Source organism: Pelodiscus sinensis, chromosome 6 (assembly GCF_049634645.1).
Source record: "Pelodiscus sinensis isolate JC-2024 chromosome 6, ASM4963464v1, whole genome shotgun sequence".
NCBI classification, from domain to species: Eukaryota; Metazoa; Chordata; order Testudines; family Trionychidae; genus Pelodiscus; species Pelodiscus sinensis.
Window position 1 is genome coordinate 80,273,801 of NC_134716.1, and position 20,109 is coordinate 80,293,909.

A 20,109-nucleotide genomic window follows, 5' to 3' on the forward strand; every position below is an offset into this window, starting at 1 on the left:
GTTAGATATTACTTGCAATTGTAGTAGGTACAGCATGCTGAGACAGAAATTTGACTTTCAAGTTGATGGTGTCCCTTTAAGTTTGCTGTTCTTGCATTATTGAGATTGGTGAAGCACAGACAGGAGGTGTTTACTCAGAAGGAGGAGGAAGAGCCCCTTGCGTTATGGGCTAAGCTGCTAAGTGCAGCTGAGGGGGAGAAGGAAGTGTATAGTAGTTGGCTTCAGTTCTTCTGACCAGGACCATTCAGTCTGTTTGTTGCAGCCTGTGAAAGCTCAGGATAAAGCTGTTGAGGGGGGTTAGAGGACCTCCATTAAGAAAAATTATTTGTATATATCTTGTGCACTAATGACATTGCATCCCCCCCCTCCCACCATACAGAATTGCATTTCACATGAAAATGGATAGTCCAGGCATGACTGCTGAGTTTTTCTTCAGGCAGTTTGTCTTGAACCTTCACCTAAAAGTTTTCCTTGTTGCAAGCATTTTAAAGAGGAGTAGCACTTCCTAATTCCAGAGGCTGGCATAAACACACTTCCTAGAGCAGTAGCAGACCAGGCATCTTTTCTGAAAGACACAAGGAGAGGAAGATGCTTGAAGAGATTTTAAGCACTGTTATTGTATGACTTTTGGGAACTATATGTATAACTTTTGTAATAGGGAATTGTACAAAGGCACAGGAAATTATTGAAAATAAATGCTAATTGCTGGAGTGCGGGTTGGAGACAGAACTTAAAGAGACTAGTTAACTGTTGGTTCTCTTACAAAAATATTTTTTTAAAGTTAAATTATCAGGACAAACATTGCTTTCTTTGTGTATAGAAAAATTGTAAAATTTCAGCTGTTTTGTGCCTGGTACTTACTACTGTGTGTCATCCACTTTGCAAAACATTAAAATCCAACTAATATTATTTTTCTGTTGAACCTACAAGGGGACGCTCAGATGAATCTGACTTTCAGAATGGTAGATTGTAGATTTAGTTTAGTTTTGTTTCCTGAATGGCTTGCATCATGAAGTTTTTACAGTATTGGTTTTTTTTTTATCTTAAGGCTGAAACTGTAAAATTTATATATATCTTTTTCTCTCTACTTTATTTTCCTCCAAAGTTTTGTACCAATAAGACCACACTACTTTAATGTGCAGTATAAATATTCTTAATATTCTACAAGTGAGGCCTGCCAAACTGAGCTTTCACCAAGCAATAACTACCCTCCTACGTGAAATTATGGGGGACTGCTAGATGGTGCTATTTGATCTAAATACATCCCATCTTTCATTCATTACATCTAACAAATGGAAATCTGTACTGATCATATAAGGATTACCTTATGTATGTACAGCATTTTCAGGTGGATTGCTTTTAAACCGTTGATGGGATGATAACTACACAGTATTTTGTTGACTATATTTATGGATTAAAATAATTTAAAATTCAAAAATAAGCTTGACTACTGCTATGGCATGCCGTATACATTTCAGAATTTTTGTATTAAATGTTTTCAAGTTCTGTTTCATTAGAGCAAGATGCATTACTGGATATTTTTCCTTCCCTAGGTCCAAAAAAATGTTGGTTTTGTCATTGTTATGGTATTTTTCCCAGAATAGATGTTTGACTCTGGTTCTACTGAAAACTTTTGTTGTCAGATTAGAAAAGTATCCCTACAGAGGGAAACTTCTTCCTAACTTCTGAATGAAGTTGTGTTGATTTGAAAACCATAGAATTAAGAGGCATGTCTGACTCAACTGATGTAAAGTATTTACTTACTCCCAACAGGCTGTGATAATAATTATATTTTAAAATATCACTATTATAAAAGAGCATAGTTTTGAAACAAGAAATATATGAATTTATTACAGTATTTCCTAAGAGGAATTTGTGATAGTCACAACATAGCTTTCTTTATACCAAACTGTTTAAAAAAATTGGTGATTGCTGCGATGGGGTCTCTGGCTCTCCTTCTTATGCACACACTGATACTAACCAATATCTGGGGATGTATGTAGAATGCAAAATTATTTAGGTTAACTATATACCGTCACGCCTAATTATCTATGCTTATGTATCTATGAGATTTGTTACAAGCTATGCATTTTAAATGTTTTCCATGTTATATTGGGTTATATGAAATATTTCTTAAAATTAAATAGTATGTGTTTACACAGTTGATTCTTGCTTGAGAAAAATGAGTGCTGGTGACAGAAATTATGCACAAGAAATCTATTAATGATGGATAATTTTTGAATTGTGGAAAACTGTGCACACCTTTTTTGTTGTTGTTTGTTAAAAATCAGGCGTCATGGGCATGTGGACTGAGCCCAGGGTCAGGTGTTTTTCTTCAGGGATATCTATATTCTGTGCTGCTATCAACACCCTTTTTTATGTTTCTTAAATTTTTCTTAAGTAAACTAAAGAAAAAATGTTAGTTTTTAAAAAATATTTTTCAATCTAATCTATCACTTATAATAGCCCCTGGCAAGATTTCAGTATCAAGAGTATGAGAATTTCCTCTTGTGTTCTCTCTTTTTCACTCCCATCTAACCTCAAGGGGCAAGTCATTCATTTAAAGTATCTTAATAGCAAATGTAAAATGAACAGATAGAAATATTTTCCTCTGTATTTTACTGTACACCAAACAGGCATAGCACAGTTAAGTAAACCACTTAAAGGAAGACAAAGTAGCTCTGAAGAACAAAGTTTAAAAAGGGAAAATGTATGGAAGGAAAAAACCCAACAAGATAGAGGTTCCTATCTCCCCACCATCCTAGTGAAAGAGTGGTAACTTGATTCTGGGGTCAGGCCACCCCACTTTGCAGAATGAATGGGAAAGTTGTATTCAGTGATAAATCCTCTACTACTTTCGCTGTGTCAAGACCTACTAAGGCCATCTATATTGTGAAAAGGATCACAGTTTTTTCTCAGCACTCTTTTTTGTTGTCTCCTCTGGGCAGAATGTATCTCCCTGACTCTCTCCTCTGCATCAAAGGTGGATTCAGAGTTGCGCTTAGACCTACTGCTACTGAACTCAATGACAAAATTCCATAAATTGACTTCAGTGACTGTGGGATCAGATTTTACATCCTATGTGATTCCTTACATACCTTTACTTACAAGCCACACTCTTTCTGACTAAAGTGGAACACTGGAGATTTATGAAGAGAAACTTTTTTACTAACACATACAAATAGTTGTTTGTATCTTCATTAATCTGGATCTTTCAGCAGCAATCAGCAAACCTCTAAACTGGGAACATCAGGGTGCTTTTCCCTACAATGGGCTGTATGGGTGTGTTGGCAGAAATTGAAAAATTTACCAGAGGAATAAACCTACTGGGCGGGGCTATTACAGGGGACAGATTAGCCAAAATAAATGACCTTACAGCTTGATTCTATGCTCATTTAAGTCAAAGGCAAAATCTTCCATTTGACTTTAATAGTTTAGGATCAAAGAACTAATAAGGACCCTAGCTTTTCTTCTACCCCCAAACTGAAGACAAGAGTGCTTGTATTTCTGTTCACGTGCTATCTTGATCCTTCTCACCTTTAGTATTAGTCTGACTAGTAGATGTCTTTGGAAATTTGACCTTTCCCAGCAAGAAATGGAGATTTTTCTTTATTTTTCCCCCCTCTCTCTCTGAACCTTCTTGGTGTTGTGAGGAAAGTGGTCTCCTCTACTCCATTCTTTTTTGCTTGTTTTTTGGTGTCTTTTAGATGAAAAGCTTTTGTGTCTAGCGTGGTTCAGAATAATTTCCCAAGAAACAGTAGAGTAGATTTACAGAATTCCTATAATTTTCAGTGGTGCCTAGTGCCCACAGAAATAATGAAACTGACTAGTGATATTTATATCTGATTCTTCTGCTACTAGCAAATCTGTAAACAGCAGCAGAAGTTCTGGAATATTTTGTCTGCAAAATTATATCAATTCACATTATGAAAATTATCTTTGTAACTCTAATAAGAGTTGGAAACATAATTATTTAAAAAAAAATGAATGCTTAAATTCAAAAGTAACTAATATTTTAGGCCTGTCACTCTCACCAGGCCAAATTTCCTATTTATTAATAGGAAGTCAGGTTCTCAGATTCTGAGTTATAAGATATGTCAGATGTTCTCAAACTTTATTGCACTGCAAACCCCTTCTTCCAACAAAAATTACTATGATCCCCAAAAGGAGGGACAGAAGCCTTAGCCTGCCCAAGACCAGTGTTCCCTCTAATATTTTATGTCCACAAAATTTTGTTATGTGCACTGGTATGGAGGTGATATGTGACACATAACGTCCATATTGGTGCGCATCACAGAACTCATTCTGCACCTGGATGGTGTATGGTGGGGGTGGGCCGAGAGTGTGAGAGTGTGGGAGGGGTTGGAGTAGATAGAGGGTTGGGGGATAAGCTTTTGTACGAGGAGCAGGTTCTGTGGTAAGGCCAAGGATGCAGGATTTGGTGTTCCAGAGGGGTGCAGGAGGGAGTGAGTGCTTCATATGTGGATGCGGGCTATAAGGTGAGGTTGCAGATGTTGAGTTTGGCGAGGATGCAGGCTGCCCAGAAGAGAGAGGACTACCCCCTTCTCTCACCACAGCAGCTTGGGGCAAAGTCAGAAGTGTCTCTTCTCGGCCACAGCAGCTCTAGTGGGTCCTGGCTGGGGAAGGTTGCCATTGCTTGACTCTGGCATGTCTGGGCTAGGCTGATGTGGGTAAGGGAAGAGACACCTCTCCTCAAGCTGTGGTGGGTCTGAGCCAAGGCTAGACTGGAGCTAGGGAAGGGGTGCCTCTTCCCTGGCTGTGGCAGCTATAGCTTCACTCTGGGTTTGGTGGGCAGAGGTGCCTCTCCCTGCTGCAGCAGGCCTTGGGTTGGGGAGAGACATCTCTCTCCACCACAGCCCTGAACCCCTGCCCTTAATAGGCATCATTACGGCCACACAGCTTAGAGGGAACTTAGCCCAAGACGCATCATTGGGGACGGGGAGCCAAAGCTAAAACCCCAAGTCTCACCACCCTGGGAAGGGGTCCTAAAGCTCCAAGACTTCATACCCAGGCAGGAGACCTGAGCCCCAGTGCCCAGGAGTGTACTGGAAATCAAAATAGGCCCGGGAAATGGGTTGAGAACGGCCCAGGACATCACCCCTGCATGCCCCTCAAGCTCTGCCCCCTTTCCCTGCGTCATGTCCGGCATGCGGTGCAGGTGGCAGGTCAGTCTCTGTGTGTCGCATACAGTGCAGACATGGAGCCGCTCGGAGTGAGGGGCGATGGCGTGCGGACATGACGGCCCACCGGACGACAGCCCACTGGGAAATTCCCGGTATCCCACTGGGCCAGTCCGCCCCTGCCAGTGCCCCAGTCATTCTGATGCCAGCCCTGGGTGATCTCATTAAAATAGGATCCTGACCCACTTTGGTATCCCAACCCATAGTTTGAGAACCACTGAGATATGCTGATACCCAATTCATCTCCAATTTTTTTACTTTTCTGGGTTTTTTTTAAGCGCCAATGATAAACGCCAAATTCCACTGTCTGAAGTTGACCTCTGTATGTCTCTAACAAGTTTTTGAGGTTGGTTTCCTCCTTCTCCTTTTCATAGCAGATCTTCATTCTAGAACTTCTATTTAAAATAAATCTTGGAGGGCTGACAATGTATCCTGCCATTTTAAAACATTTTTAAGGTTGTAGAGGGCAGTTTTAATTTCTAAACATGAGAACAGAATTGTCAAGTGAATCCAGATTATTCTGAAAAATCCATGAATATTGAGTTTATATGTTGATTTCATCCATCAGTTCAAATGATACACAGTACTTGGATGCTTCCTGTAAAAATAAATGTATTGGCTGCAGGAATCTTATTATGGGACCCTATCTATAGATTTGCTTCAATATGCAAGAAATTTTGATAAGACAGACCACATATAGAATGTTTTGGAAATGAGAAACATTTTTCATTTCTTGCTGTTGATCACTGTGTTGGGGTACATCACTGAGCAAGGAGCTCTTAGAAAAGATTTCAAGTATATGGGCATTTCAAACTGTAACTAAATTATCCCGAAGATGTTGAATTAAAGTTATACATCTTATTACATTCTAGAATACAATTGATAATAGCAGACATTAGCTTTATGAAGTTGTAGCTATTTAGGTTCATTCCAGCATAGTAATATATGAACATAACTTTCAGCACATGTGATTAGTCTTATTTATTTCAACAGGGCTAAGCTGAAGTATGTGCTTACACGTTTTGCTGGGCTGGATAGATCTGGTGCAGGAAGGGGGTGGTAAAAGCTAAACTATAAAAAATTACTTTTTCCTCTTTCCTATTCTCATCTGCTTTCCCCCAACCTACCTTAAAAATCTTTCTGTGTTCTTCACCATGGGAAATGTGAGATGTTCATCCCAGTGTTAAGTTTTTCAATGCTGTCTTTAATTTTAAGCAAACCTTTGCTGAAAAAGAATAACGACTTCTGTCCCATTAAGGCCAGTTGCAAATCTCCCGTTCTTTTAGTTGCGAACATGATTGGGCTCAAGTATAAAAGTCTAAACCTTGTTGGAAGAAGCAGTTAGTTACTAATGAAAATCAGTGAATGGATATATATTAACATTTCTTTTAGCTTAATTAATTTTAATCTGATTTTAAAAAGTATAACTTAAAAAAGAAAGAAGCTGAAGACCACAAAAATGTGTGAAGGTAGCTAACATGCATCTGGAACAGCAGCTGTAATTAAGCATAATACATGTTCTAAAAAGGCACGAAAATAATACATCTAATTGTAAAACTGATAAATGTTGGTTCTTCTTTGAGTTATTGTGCATATGGATTCCACTCCTGATGCTCAGGTACCCCATATGTGTGAAATTGGATTGCTTTAGCTAGCAATGTCTGTTTGGGCCACGCTTGTGCCCTAGATCCACATCCCTCCATCCTTCCTCACTGGGGACACATCTAGACTACCCTCGACACGAATGTGCATATTTTCTTTCGATCCCTTTTTCAGAAGAAGTTAAAAAAAAAGCAGTCTAGATGGGGTTTTTCACGCAACCCCCCCTCTTTTTGAAAGAACCTTATAAATCTCATTTTTTGAGGAATAAGGGTTCTTTTGAAAAAGGGGTGGTGGTGGTTGCACAACCCCTCTCCATCTAGGATGCTTTTTTTCCCCTGAAAAAACCTGACAAAGGGATCAGAAACAGATATGCAAATTCATGCCTAATTTGCATATCTTCTTTCGGAAGCAGAGGGTAGTCTAGACGTGCCCTGAAAGCATAAAAGGTGGAAAGGGCCCAGCTGTTCCTTGGTTCATGCTTAACATCCATGGTAGTGAGGAGCCTGCTTCTCTGTGCACTGTGCTGGTTTAATATTTTTTAGTTGTGTTATCTATTGGCAACATACAGGCACACAAATGCCAATTCTTATTTTAGTTAGTTTCTGGATTTTAGGCTAGAACACATACCTCAAACAAGCTATAGCAGTGGCAGAAGCAAAATCTTTGGGATTTAAAACTTGCTCCTTGTGGCTTTGGTGCCACTTAATTATGGGCCCGCTAGGTTCCCATTTGGTTTAGGATAAGGACCATTCCTGAGAGATGTACTGTTGTGTTAAGAAGTAGTGAAGATTGATTTGATCACATACATTCTTGAGATTAAATGTGACCATAGGTAGTTGTCAGGATGAGTTAATTAGAACCCACCAACACTGTACCTAAACCATAAAAGGGCTATGAACCCACACAGAAGTTTGTACTGAGTGGGGAGAGGGCTTTTGCTAAATATTGTTAATGTTTTGTGTGCATGAGGGAAACAGTAGAACATTCAGAAACTAAAGCCGTGTCTATGCAGGCATTGTAACAAAACTTTTGTTGTTCAGAGGTACTTAGCAAAAAAAAATTTTGCTGTGGTAAGGGTCATGATGAACAGTGCATTGTTGGCAGGATGCTCTCCTGCCAACAGTGTGCATTCTGCTTGTAGGGAGCAGAAGTATTTTTTTTGCAAAAAAACTGACAAACAGCAGTTGTACTGTCCGACTTTTAATGACATGGATATGTTGACATCACTATGTTGTTACAACTGTGAAGTGTAGACAAAGCATTAGAGAGAGTAGGAGATAGCTGGAAAGAGCAGTTGAAAGCATAGTATTGGACGCTGGAAGAAACCTGGAGAAGGTGTGGGCTGAAAAAGAGAACAAAAGAAGCTGTTTGATTCCTTTCTACATTCTTTGCAAATAAACAAAACAACATCAAAGAAATACCTGACTGTAACATTTTTTTTGCTCACATCTAGAACTTCCTCAATGCCCCAAATTTTGACTACTTGCTTAGGTTAAAAAAAAATAATGATACTATATGTGGCTCCTTGTCTAAGCAGATTCTAGAAGTTACAGAAATCAGCTTGAAATTGTTCCTTCTGGAGCTCTCTAGGTAAGTCTCCTTGGATGGCAAAAGGAAGAACACAGTTGGACACTAGTCCTGTGGTTAGTGGATCTCCATGAGTACCCTGATGAGCTGAGATTCCACTTGAGCTTCTGGGTTACATTGACTAAAAGGCTCCAGTTTGCCTCTGTACCTACCAGTTTTGTTGAGCTAAAGCACAGGTGCCTGCTTAGTCCAGGCACAAGGGTCAGAAGTCAGATTCATCTCAGACTCAACTGTCAAAAGGTAGACAACCTCCTGAGAAGAAGGGTCCCTCTGGCATGCTGATACAAACTGTTGAGAGTGCTGATAATAGCCCTGGTACCTGGCACAACACCCACACTACGATCCTGCTCAGTGAGGAGGGAGAAGCAGTAACAGGAAACTTGGAAATGCCAGAGATGCTCAATGACTTCTTTGTTTCGGTCTTCACCGAGAAGTCTGGAGGTGTGCCTAACGTAGTGAATACAAGCAGAGAGAGGGTAAGTTTAGAAGATAGGATACACAAAGAACAAGTTAAAAATCACTTAGGAAAGTTAGATGTCAGCAAGTCACCAGGTCCTGATGAAATGCATCCCAGGATACTCAAGGGGCTGATAGAGGAGGTATCTGAGCCTTTAGCTATGATCTTTGAAAAATCATGGAAGACGGGAGATTCCAGAAGACTGGAAAAGGGCAAATATTGTGCCCATCTATAAAAAGGGGAATAAGAACAACCCAGGAAACTACAGACCGGTCAGTTTAACGTCTGTCCCAGGGAAGATAATGGAGCAGGTAATTAAGGAAATCATATGCAAACACTTGGAAGGTAATAAAGTGATAGGGAATAGCCAGCATGGGTTTGTGAAGAACAAGTCATGGCAAACTAATCTGATAGCTTTCTTTGATAGGATAACGAGCCTTGTGGATAAGGGAGAAGCGGTGGATGTCATATACCTAGACTTTAGTAAGGCATTTGATACGGTCTCGCATGATATTCGTATTGATAAACTAGGCAAATATAACTTAGATAGGGCCACGATAAGGTGGGTGCATAATTGGCTGGATAACCGTAGTCAGAGAGTTGTTATTAACGGTGCTAAATCCTGCTGGAAAGGGATAACAAGTGGAGTTCCTCAAGGGTCTGTTTTGGGACCCATACTGTTCAATATCTTCATCGATGATGTAGATATTGGGATAGAGAGTACGCTTATTAAGTTTGCAGATGATACCAAACTGGGTGGGGTTGCAACTTCTTTGGAGGATAGGGACATAATTCAAAATGACCTTAGCAAGTTAGAGAAATGGTCAGAGGTAAACAGGATGAAGTTTAATAAAGAGAAATGCAAAGTGCTCCACTTAGGAAGGAACAATCAGTTCCATATATACAAGATGGGAAGCGACTGTCTAGGAAGGAGCATGGCGGAAAGGGATCTAGGAGTCATAGTGGACCACAAGTTGAATATGAATCAACAGTGTGATGCTGTTGCAAAAAAAGCAAATATGATTCTAGGTTGTATCAACAGGTGTGTTGTAAGCAAAACTCGTGAAGTCATTCTGCCGCTCTACTCTGCACTAGTTAGGCCTCAGCTGGAGTACTGTGTCCAGTTCTGGGTGCCACATTTCAAGAAAGATGTGGAGAAATTGGAAAGGGTACAGAGAAGAGCGACAAGAATGATTAAAGGTCTAGGGAACATGACCTATGAATCCAGACTTCATGAACTGGGCTTGTTTAGTTTGGAAAAAAGACGATTAAGGGGGGACATGATAGCGGTTTTCAAATATCTAAAAGGGTGTCACAAGGAGGAAGGAGAAAATTTGTTCCTCTTGGTTTCTGAGGACAGGACAAGGAGTAATGGGCTTAAAGTGCAGCAGGGGAGGTTTAGATTGGACATTAGGAAAAAATTCCTAACTGTCAGGGTGGTCAAATATTGGAATAAATTGCCAAGGGAGGTGGTGGAATCTCCCTCTCTGGAGATATTTAAGAACAGGTTAGATAGACATCTGTCAGGGATGGTGTAGACAGAGCTTGGTCCTGCCTTGAGGGCGGGGGGCTGGACTCGATGACCTCTTGAGGTCCCTTCCAGTTCTATGATTCTATGATCCTCAGTGCCCAGTGCATTGGTACCCTGGACTTACACAGTTCCAAGTGATTTATCTGTGGGCCTGGTACCAGAGTCCTCTCTCCTGGATGGGAAGCTGTGTAGCCTCATGTATAAACTGGGATGAAGGACACTTGAGTTCCGCTCCTACTCGGCCATTAGCCTGTTGAGTGAACCTAGGCAAGTCACTTCACCTTTGTCTCCTCCTCTGTGAAAATGAGGTTAATGGGGGGTAATGATATCTGATGAAAAGTGCTATGTAAGAGCTAAGTATTATTCTTTTATTCTTCTGAGATTTTGAGTGTGGTGATAACTAAACCGTCGGCTATCATATCATTGGAATGGCAGGTAAAGGAGGTTATTTGCAGTTCCAATTTCACTCCCTGCCCAGTTAGAAAGAGCATAACAGAGCCAAGTGTTGGCGGGATGATCTTTCCTTTTGAAGATGTGCACTCCTTTTCTTCATCCCTACTGGGACAGGGGGAGGCAGGAAGAGAATCTTTTATGAATTTCTGTGAAAGAATCTATAAGGAGCACCTGTGGCCTACCCAATATTGGAGTTTCTTGTTTTAAATAGTTTGTATGCCTTTTGTAGGCCTTCTTTACCTCTTCTACGTGATTCTTGAGCTCTTCATGAATGTGTTGGATCCAGTTGGTAGTGGTGAGCTTTAGGGAGGCTGCTGGTAACACTGAATCCATGTTGACTGTTCCTGATCACTTCCCCTCTTCCAAGTGCTTCAAAATGGATTCCTTGAGGATTCCCTCCTTGATTTTTCCAGGGCTTGAGGTAAGGCTGACCGGTCTGTAGTTTCTTGGATTGTCCTTCTTTACTTATTTAAAGATGGGCACTACATTTGCCTTTTTTCTAATCATCCAGGGTCTCTCCCGATCTCCATGATTTTTCAAAGATAATGGTCAAAGGCTCTGCAATGACATTTGCCAACTCCCTCAGTACTCTCAGATGCATTACATCCGGACCCATGGATTTATGTATATCTAGCTTTTTTAAATAGTTCTTAACCTGTTTTATCTCCATCGAGGACTGCCCACCTCGTCCCCACACTGTGTTGCCTAGTGTAGCAGCCTGGGAGCTGACATTGTCTGTGAAGAGAGAGGCAAAAAAAGCATTGAGTACTTCAGCTTTTCCCACATCGTCTGTCACTAGGGGTGTGTCTAGACTACAGGGTTTTGTTGACAAAAGTCCACTTTTGTCGACAAAACTATACCTGCGTCTACACATAACGTCGACAGAACTCAGCAGTTTTGTTGACGTCTGTAAACCTCATTCTGGGTGTGTCTAGACTACAGGGTTTTGTCGACAAAAGTGGACTTTTGTCGACAAAACTATACCTGTGTCCACACTGCCTTTGAGTTATGTCGACATAACGTCGACAAAACTCAGCAGTTTTGTCGACGTATGTAAACCTCATTCTACGAGGAATAACGCCTTTTGTTGACAGAGTTCTGTTGATAGAAGGCGTTATTGCATCTACACTGTCCTTTGCGTCCACACTGTTATGTCGACAAAGCGGCTTGCTTTGTTGACAGAACTGGATGTAGTCTAGATGCTCTTTGTCGACAGAAGCTTTGTCGACAGTATCTGTTGACAAAACTTCTGTCGACAAAATCCTGTAGTATAGACGTACCCTCTGTGAGGAATAACGCCTTTTGTCAACAGAGTTCTGTCAGCAGAAGGCGTTATTGCATCTATACTGTCCTTTGCGCCTACAGTGCCATGTCGACAAAGCGGCTTGCTTTGTCAACAGAACTGGATGTAGTCTGGATGTAGATGCTCTTTGTCGACAGAAGCTTTGTTGACAGTATGGGTGTGTCTAGACTACAGAGTTTTGTCAACAAAAGTGGACTTTTGTCAACAAAACTATACCTGTGTCTACACTACCGCTGAGTTCTGTCGACATAACGTCGACAGAACTCAGCAGTTTTGTCGACGCTGGTAAACCTCATTTTATGAGGCATAACGCCTTCTATCGACAGAGTTCTGTTGACAAAAGGTGTTATTGCATGTAGGGTTGTATCTAGACTACAGGGTTTTGTTGACAAAGCAGCTTGCTTTGTCGACAGAACTGAATGTAGTCTAGATGCTCTTTGTCGACAGAAGCTTTGTCGACAGTATCTGTCGACAAAACTTCTGTCGACAAAACCCTGTAGTCTAGACATACCCTATCTGTCGACAAAATTTCTGTCGACAAAAGCATGTAGTCTAGACGTACCCTAGGTTACCTTGCTCATCCAGTAAGAGCCCTACGCTCTCTCTGATCACCCTCTTATTGCTAACATGCCTGTAGAAACCTTTCTTGTTACCTTTCACATCCCTTGCCAGCTGCAATTCCAATTGTGCTTTTGCCTTCCTAATTTCTCCCTTGCATTCTCGAGCAATATATTTATACTCCTCCCTAGTCATATGTCCAAGTTTCTACTTCTTATAAGCTTCCTTTTTGTATTTAAACTCTCCAAAGCTTTCCCAGGTAAGCCAATCTGGTTGCCTACCATTTTTGCTTGTCTTACTGCACATTTGGGATGGTTTGTGCCTTCAATAAGACTTCTTTAAAATACTGCCAGCTCCCCTGGACTCCTTTTCCCTTTATGTTAGCAACCCAGCATATCAATTTCTCTGCCTTCTTCATATCCACAGAACCAGTTATATTGTCACTGAAGGCAATCAGGTTGGTCAGGCATGACATGCCTTTGGTGAATTCAGGTTGACTATTCCTGATCACTAGCAGTCTGTGTTGTTACTCAGACAGGTCCCTGTCATGTCTTACTAGTTTAAGTACTGGAACTGGCCAGTCAAGGAGTTGTGAGACACTGCCACAAGTGTCATGCTGGGCAATATTTCCTTTTCAGTCCAACCTTATGAAGTCCTCCTCTGGGAGCCCAGCCTAACCCTCCAATGGTGAAGCAGAGGCATCAACCAAACTGAATACCTCATGGCCCCCAGATTCCACCCTGCAAGTTCTTACAAGAGGGGACAATCCATCTTGAAGAGCTACAGTTATACTATGTTAATTATTTTTCTCTATATACCTTAATAAACACCATTATCTTTACATTCTGTATTCTAGAAGTTCTTTCAAATGCCCATCTCTAAAATAATTCGTTCCTCAAATCATTAATCAATAAGTAATCCTAATCCCTTTAGACTATGCTGGCTTCTAGTTTTTTGTAATAAGGGTGCATCATGAACTTTTTTGTCTTCTGTAGTAGAAGTCCAATACATTATATGATTTCCAAATGATATCAACTATAGTTTAATGAGATAAAATTTAAGAAAAGGATTAATTGTAGTAGGTATGTCTTCTTAGGAGTCATGGGTCATGCCATTCCTAGAGAATTCAGAGAAGAATACTAAGAGGAGCCATGCCTCAATCATTTTGAGGGCAAGCTCAGTGTCCAATATGAATAAATAATTTTGGTTTAATCAGTCTATGCTATAAAAAGACCTTTCAATCTTCTAACCTATCTTACCTAAAATAGATAGATTGCTTTGTCTTTCAAAATCTCTTCTCCAAATACAGGCCAGAGATACCAGCATGTAGTCCGTAAATCAGTGGTGGGCAGCGTGTTGTCTGCAAGCCATATGAAGCCCATCGGGCTTTTGTGTGAGACCCATATATTCTTTCTGGCCCTTCCCCTGGTGCCTCTCATGCACTGGCTACACTTGCCTACTTCTCTCCTTCCCTCCCAGCACTTCTGAAGGACTGTGAATCAGCTGATTTGGATCCTGCCCTGCTTCTCCTCCCCCTCCTTCCCAGAGCTTGAATGCCAGAAATCAGCTGATTCACACAGCTCCAGAAATGCTGAGAGCAAGTGGGAGGAGAAGGGACAGGGCAAAATGAGAAGTGACACACATTTAAAGCAAGGGCACATGTGAGGTGCATGCTGATGGCACAGAACATTGTAAGAGCCGTGTTCTCCTGCTCCTTCTTTATGTTGGTTTTGATGACAATTTAATTTGCTCTTAATAATGAATCACTTTGTGTTGAAAAAGGCATGATAAAGGAAGAGAATCAAGTGCAATGTATTTAATCTTATTCTTGGGGTCATTGTTAGTGCTCATGCCCAATTTCAATCTTGCAGCACACTCATTAGGTTTGATTACCCATTGCTCAGCCACCATGATCATCATTTATGGCACAATCACATTGCTGCTGTTCTATCACTTCCTGTCAATCTTTGAGATTGGGATTTATGAGTTTAAATGGCTACCCGCTTTACTGATAAGGTGATGCTTATGGGTTCCTCCTATCGTTTAAACTCTGTAGGGAGCATGGGTGGGCAGCCAGGAACCTGCAGGACTGACAGCGCCGGCAGCTGGGAGCGCGTGGGGCTAGCAGCAGCCGGGGCAGCCTGAGGAGCCCATTTAACCATATAACGGATGGAATTTTCATAGGTTACACAGTTATTATTCTTTAACGTTGTTTACATTCCTACTTTGAGAAGAGTTAAGATTGAAGCTACATCTGGAAATGCTTAGAACACTCATCCATCACCTCAAAAATTAAAATGTATTCATTTTAATTGAATATCATAGTTTTGGTGCTATCTGGATAGAAGCAATTTATGTTTCCTCAAAATATAGAAATATCTTGTGGCAAAGCTATGAATGAAAGCAATGCACTAATCTACCCAGTCTCTTCACATTTAAAGTTTTTTCACTTATTTCATAGGTGCATACTTTGCCCCATAAAATCAATTCAGCCTTTAAAATAAAACACATGAACAAAACCATTAAGTATTGATTTGGATTGTAGTGGACTTCAGTGTGTTTTGCAACAGAGGATATGAGTGGCAGATTGATGAAATCTGATTTACTAGTCTTCCCTAATATGTGCTCTCTAGTTTGTTCATTCTTCAGTCTTAGTTTCTTTGGCTCTTCCTCCCACTCTTCATGCCTTTTTCATGGTTCTCCCTAAACTGGACTTACATCCCTCTTTCAGGATCCCATGAGTCTTTACTATTTTCTGTTACTATTTTCTGTACACTCTACTTTCAACTTGCTTTTCTCCGTTGACATGCACTTCACTCGCTCTCATTATGAATTTTTTTTGTAATACAATCTCCTGCTGTTTGTTTCATTTGTCCCTGTGTTTACTATCTTCATTTTCTATATTATTCCAATGTAGTTTGTAAGCTCATTGGGTCAGGGACTATGTCTTATCTCATAGTTCAGGCCTCCGGCTTAAGGGTTTAATTCTCAATCAACTCAGGGAGGCACTTTCAGCTGAGAATTAATTGGGATTGCAGCCAAACACTTTTGCCAAGTTTATATCATGATGCTTAAAGTAGAGCCCTTGATATAAACCTAAAACTCTAGCAAGGGTTGTTTATGTTCAGACCTGAGCCTCCAATGAATATGCTCTTGCTACTCTGACCCTAGCTCTGCCACATGATTTCTTTCCAATTTTCCCATGATAAAGAACCCATTTAAATCAAATAGAACAAATTCATGGAAATAGAAAGACAATATTACATATACAGTACTCCAGGACTTACGTTCACTTTTAATGTATTCTCTTTCTCTACCCTCTTTGAGGAAAATCTGTGCCATTTATTTAAGTCTACATACATTTTCTAGTAAAAAGTCAATATTTTAAACCACAGTTTCTATCACATAACCAGAATCATATAAAGTCCATGATAGTTCATCTGAGTTTAATTTTTCTTGTTGGTATTCAAAGCTTCCTCTTGATAGGAAGAGTACCTCAATATTCCATTACAGTAATTAATTTGGAAGTCTAGTAAGGTTCTAGTAATGGAGTTAAGTACTGGTGGTAATGTAGAGAGAAAGATAAGGGTCATCTACACATGCAGTACCTGCCATCTTCCTAGCTGAACAGTCCTACTTCTCCAATTTAATTAAATTTCACATTTACAATCCCAGAAGGCTTTTCACCACTTCTGACTCACTCTTCAAACTCTCTCTTCCTGCTGCCTCCACTACAGTCTCTTCACAGGATCTTGCTGATTTTTTCAAGGGAAAATTGACAGAATAAGGAAGGACCTTTGCTGTTTTCTTGGCTTGCCTTCCCTGCCCCATCCCCTTTTGCTCTTACAGTTCTTCCCTTTCTCCTTGTTACAGATGCAGAAGTTTCCTGTCTACTCTCCTTCTCTAAATCCTCCACTTATTCCAATGTCCCCATCCCATCGCCTGATCTCTTTTGCGCCAACACTTATCCCTCCCTTATTCTTATTCTTAACTTCTCATTTTTCTTTGGCTCTTTTCTCTCACAATATAGGTATGCTTTTTTTATGTCTTTCTCACCTTAAAAATGAATAAACCAAAAATGCACCCTTGACCCCACTTACCTATCTAGCTCACAAATCTTCACCCTTTCACTGCTATGTTCATTCATTGATGAATGTGCTGTTTACTATCTCTATCTGGAGTTCCTGTCTAGAACCTTTGCAATCTGACTTCTGCTCTTTGCATTCCACTTGAAACCATTCTCACTCACATCTCTAATAATGTCTTATTAGCCAAAACTGAGAGCTTGATCTCATCTTTCTTGATCTGGAAGCTGCCTTCAACACAGTTGACTGTGTTTTTAAAATACAGTCCTCTCTTGGTTCTCCTTCAGCCTCTCTGATTATTTCTTTTAGAAGATCTTCCCCGTCCCTCCTCCACCTTTCTCTGTGTATTCTATAGGATGCTATCCTTGATCTGCTTCTCTTCTTCCTATACATCTTGTCTTTGGGTAATCCAATCCACAGATGCAGATTCAACTACCATCTTTAGACTGATGACTAATACATCCACATTGTATTCCAGACCTGTCTCCTGTCCAAATTAAAATGTTTGTCTCTCTCACATCTCATTGTGGATGTCTAGCCATCAGCTCATGCTCAACATGACTAAAACAGAGCTCTTAATTTCACCCACCTTCAAGCCCTCCCTGCTACTGCTTTTTTGATCACTGTGGACAATACCGCCATCCTTCCTTACACTCTTGCCTGTAGCTTGGATCCTCTATATAGATTCTCACATCCTGGCTATCTGTATAAAATCTGTAAGACAAAGCTTTTCCTTTCTATTCACACAGGCAAAACTTTCATCCACGCTCTCATTACCTTGAGTTTGGTTATTGCAATATCCTTTAATATGGATAAGTGTAAAGTAATACACGTTGGAAAAAATAACCCCAACTACACATACAGTATGATGGGGGCTAATTTGGCTACGACAAGTCAGAAAGAGATCTTGGAGTTATCGTGGATAGTTCTCTGAAAACTTCCACACAGTGTGTAGTGGCGATCAAAAAGGCAAACAGGATGTTAGGAATGATTAAGAAAGGGATAGAAAATAAGACACAGAATATCTTACTGCCCCTGTATAAAACTATTGTACGCCCACATCTTAAATACAATGTACAGATGTGGTCTCCTCACCTCAAAAAAGATATATTGGCCATAGAAAGGGTTCAGAAAAGGGCAACTAAAATGATTAGGGGTTTGGAACGGGTCCCATATGAGGAGAGGTTAAAGCTACTGGGACTTTTCAGTTTAGAAAAGTGGAGACTAAGGGGGGATATGATAGAGGTATATAAAATCATGAGTGGTATGGAGAGGGTGAATAAAGAAACCTTACTTATTAGTTCCCATAATAGAAGAACTAGAGGACACCAAATGAAATTAATGGGTAGCAGGTTTAAAACTAATAAAAGAAAGTTCTTCTTCATGCAGCGCATAGTCAGCCTATGGAACTCCTTGCCAGAGGAGGCTGTGAAGGCTAGGACTATAGCACGGTTTAAGGGGAAGCTAGATAATTTCATGGAGGTTAGGTCCATAAAAGGCTATTAGCCAGGGGATAGAAATGGTGTCCCTGGCCTCTGTTTGTCAGAGGCTGGAGAAGGATGGCAGGAGACAAATCACTTGATCATTGTCTTTGGTCCACCCCCTCTGGGGCACCTGATGTTGGCCACTGTCGGTAGACAGGATACTGGGCTAGATGGACCTTTGGTCTGACCCAGTACGGCCATTCTTATGTTCTTATGTTATTCTTTCTGGCCATAAAAATGCTGTCTTGTTCCACTCACATCAATTCAGAATACAGCTGCAAAGATCATTTTCCTAGCCCTTCTCTTGGACTATGTCACCCCTCTCTTTGCATCCTTCCACTGGCTCAGTCTTTTCTATCATATCAAACATAAGGCCTACGTCTACACTGGCCCCTTTTCCGGAAGGGGCATGTAAGTTTCATGAGTCGTAGTAGGGAAATGCGCGGGGGATTTAAATATCCCCCGCGGCATTTAAATAAAAATGTCCGCCGCTTTTTTCCGGCTTTTAAAAAAGCCGGAAAAGAGCGTCTACACTGGCGTCCTACACTTCAAAGTAGGAATAAGATCCTCCGGAAAAGGGCACTTTTTCCGGAGGATCGGGGCCAGTGTAGACGCTCTTTTCCGGCTTTTTTAAAAGCCGGAAAAAAGCGGCGGACATTTTTATTTAAATGCCGCGGGGGATATTTAAATCCCCCGCGCATTTCCCTACTACGACTCATGAAATATACATGCCCTTCCGGAAAAGGGGCCAGTGTAGACGTAGCCAAGCTGTTTGACTTCACTTTCAAGACCCTTCATGGCCTATCTCTATCCTATGTATTATCTCTACTGAATGAGGAAGAGCTTCAGGAAGTAGCTGAGTTAGTCTATACAGGACTCCCACCTCTGATCAGTCCGTCAATGTCAGCTTCAAATGCCCACTTGTTACATTTTCAAACACTTTTGTGTTTTCTCCCATGGTGCTCTTGATATTTGGAGGAGCTCCCTATAAGTATCCAAAAACCTATCCTCCCCGCTTCAAATTTTCTATGTTGTGATGCCTACAGAAAACTTGACAGTGGTTAGCCTACGTTGTTGACAAATATTGTCCCATTGTTTCCTTATAATTCCTTATATCTGTATCCACTTGTTGTCTGTTATGTCTTATGTAGAGTTTAAGGTCTGTGGGATAGAGACTGTTGTGTTGTTGTTATTCAGTTTGTACAAAACAGCATAATAGGACCTTACTCCTAGGTGTTACAATAATGCAAATAATTATAAAAGTGAGAACAGTTTAGTGCTCATGAAGAGTATGAAGAGTGATAGTTCAGGGGACCTGGAGCAATAGGTATAGCATCCCTTTACTTATTGAGTGAGTTTCCCTACATTGCTCTGCCAATGTACCTTAGCTTTTGTGTGAGAGGGCCACATTTAAGGAGGGGAATGTGGAAATTAAATAATCCATTCATTCCTTGGTCTGTTGTTCTGAGACTGCCAGTAAGAATGTCATTTTAGTAGACTCTGCTATGTGGACTCCAGACCACATAGTCATGTTATAGGTCACTGATAATCTGTGAGCTTGCAATCAGCTTCTTCTCTGAGTGGTGTCCTCTGCAACAGGAAATGCAGGGAAGTCAATGAAGTTACCTCAGATGAGTATCAGGGAAAAATATGACTCCCAAACTAAATCTGAAACTAACTCAGAAGTGAAAAGATGCTGACTTCCATTGCCAATCATGTGACCTCTCCAGCCCTTTTATCTTTTTATTTGTTAAAAATTTAAACCATGGGTCAAGTGCTGTAGCTATTTTTAAAAATCTCACATTAGTACCTTCTTTGCATTTTGTCAAATTTGCAGTGAAAGTTTTC

The 20,109-nt window shown here is 40.6% G+C and overlaps 1 protein-coding gene across 4 annotated transcripts in view; it reads left to right on the forward strand.

The window, feature by feature from the left end:
• The window catches only part of SSBP2 (single stranded DNA binding protein 2), a 315,521-nt gene that overhangs the window by 2,167 nt on the left and 293,245 nt on the right, over positions 1-20,109 (forward strand). The window contains exon 2 of one of the 4 annotated variants that reach the window (XM_075932202.1): positions 380-18,687. The exons of the other annotated variants lie outside the window; for them this stretch is intronic. Coding sequence (XP_075788317.1) covers positions 9,150-10,385 — 1,236 coding nt within the window. The 5' untranslated portion in view covers positions 380-9,149 and the 3' untranslated portion in view covers positions 10,386-18,687. Of the gene's footprint in view, positions 1-379; positions 18,688-20,109 lie in introns of those variants that run through there. 4 annotated transcript variants of the gene reach the window in all.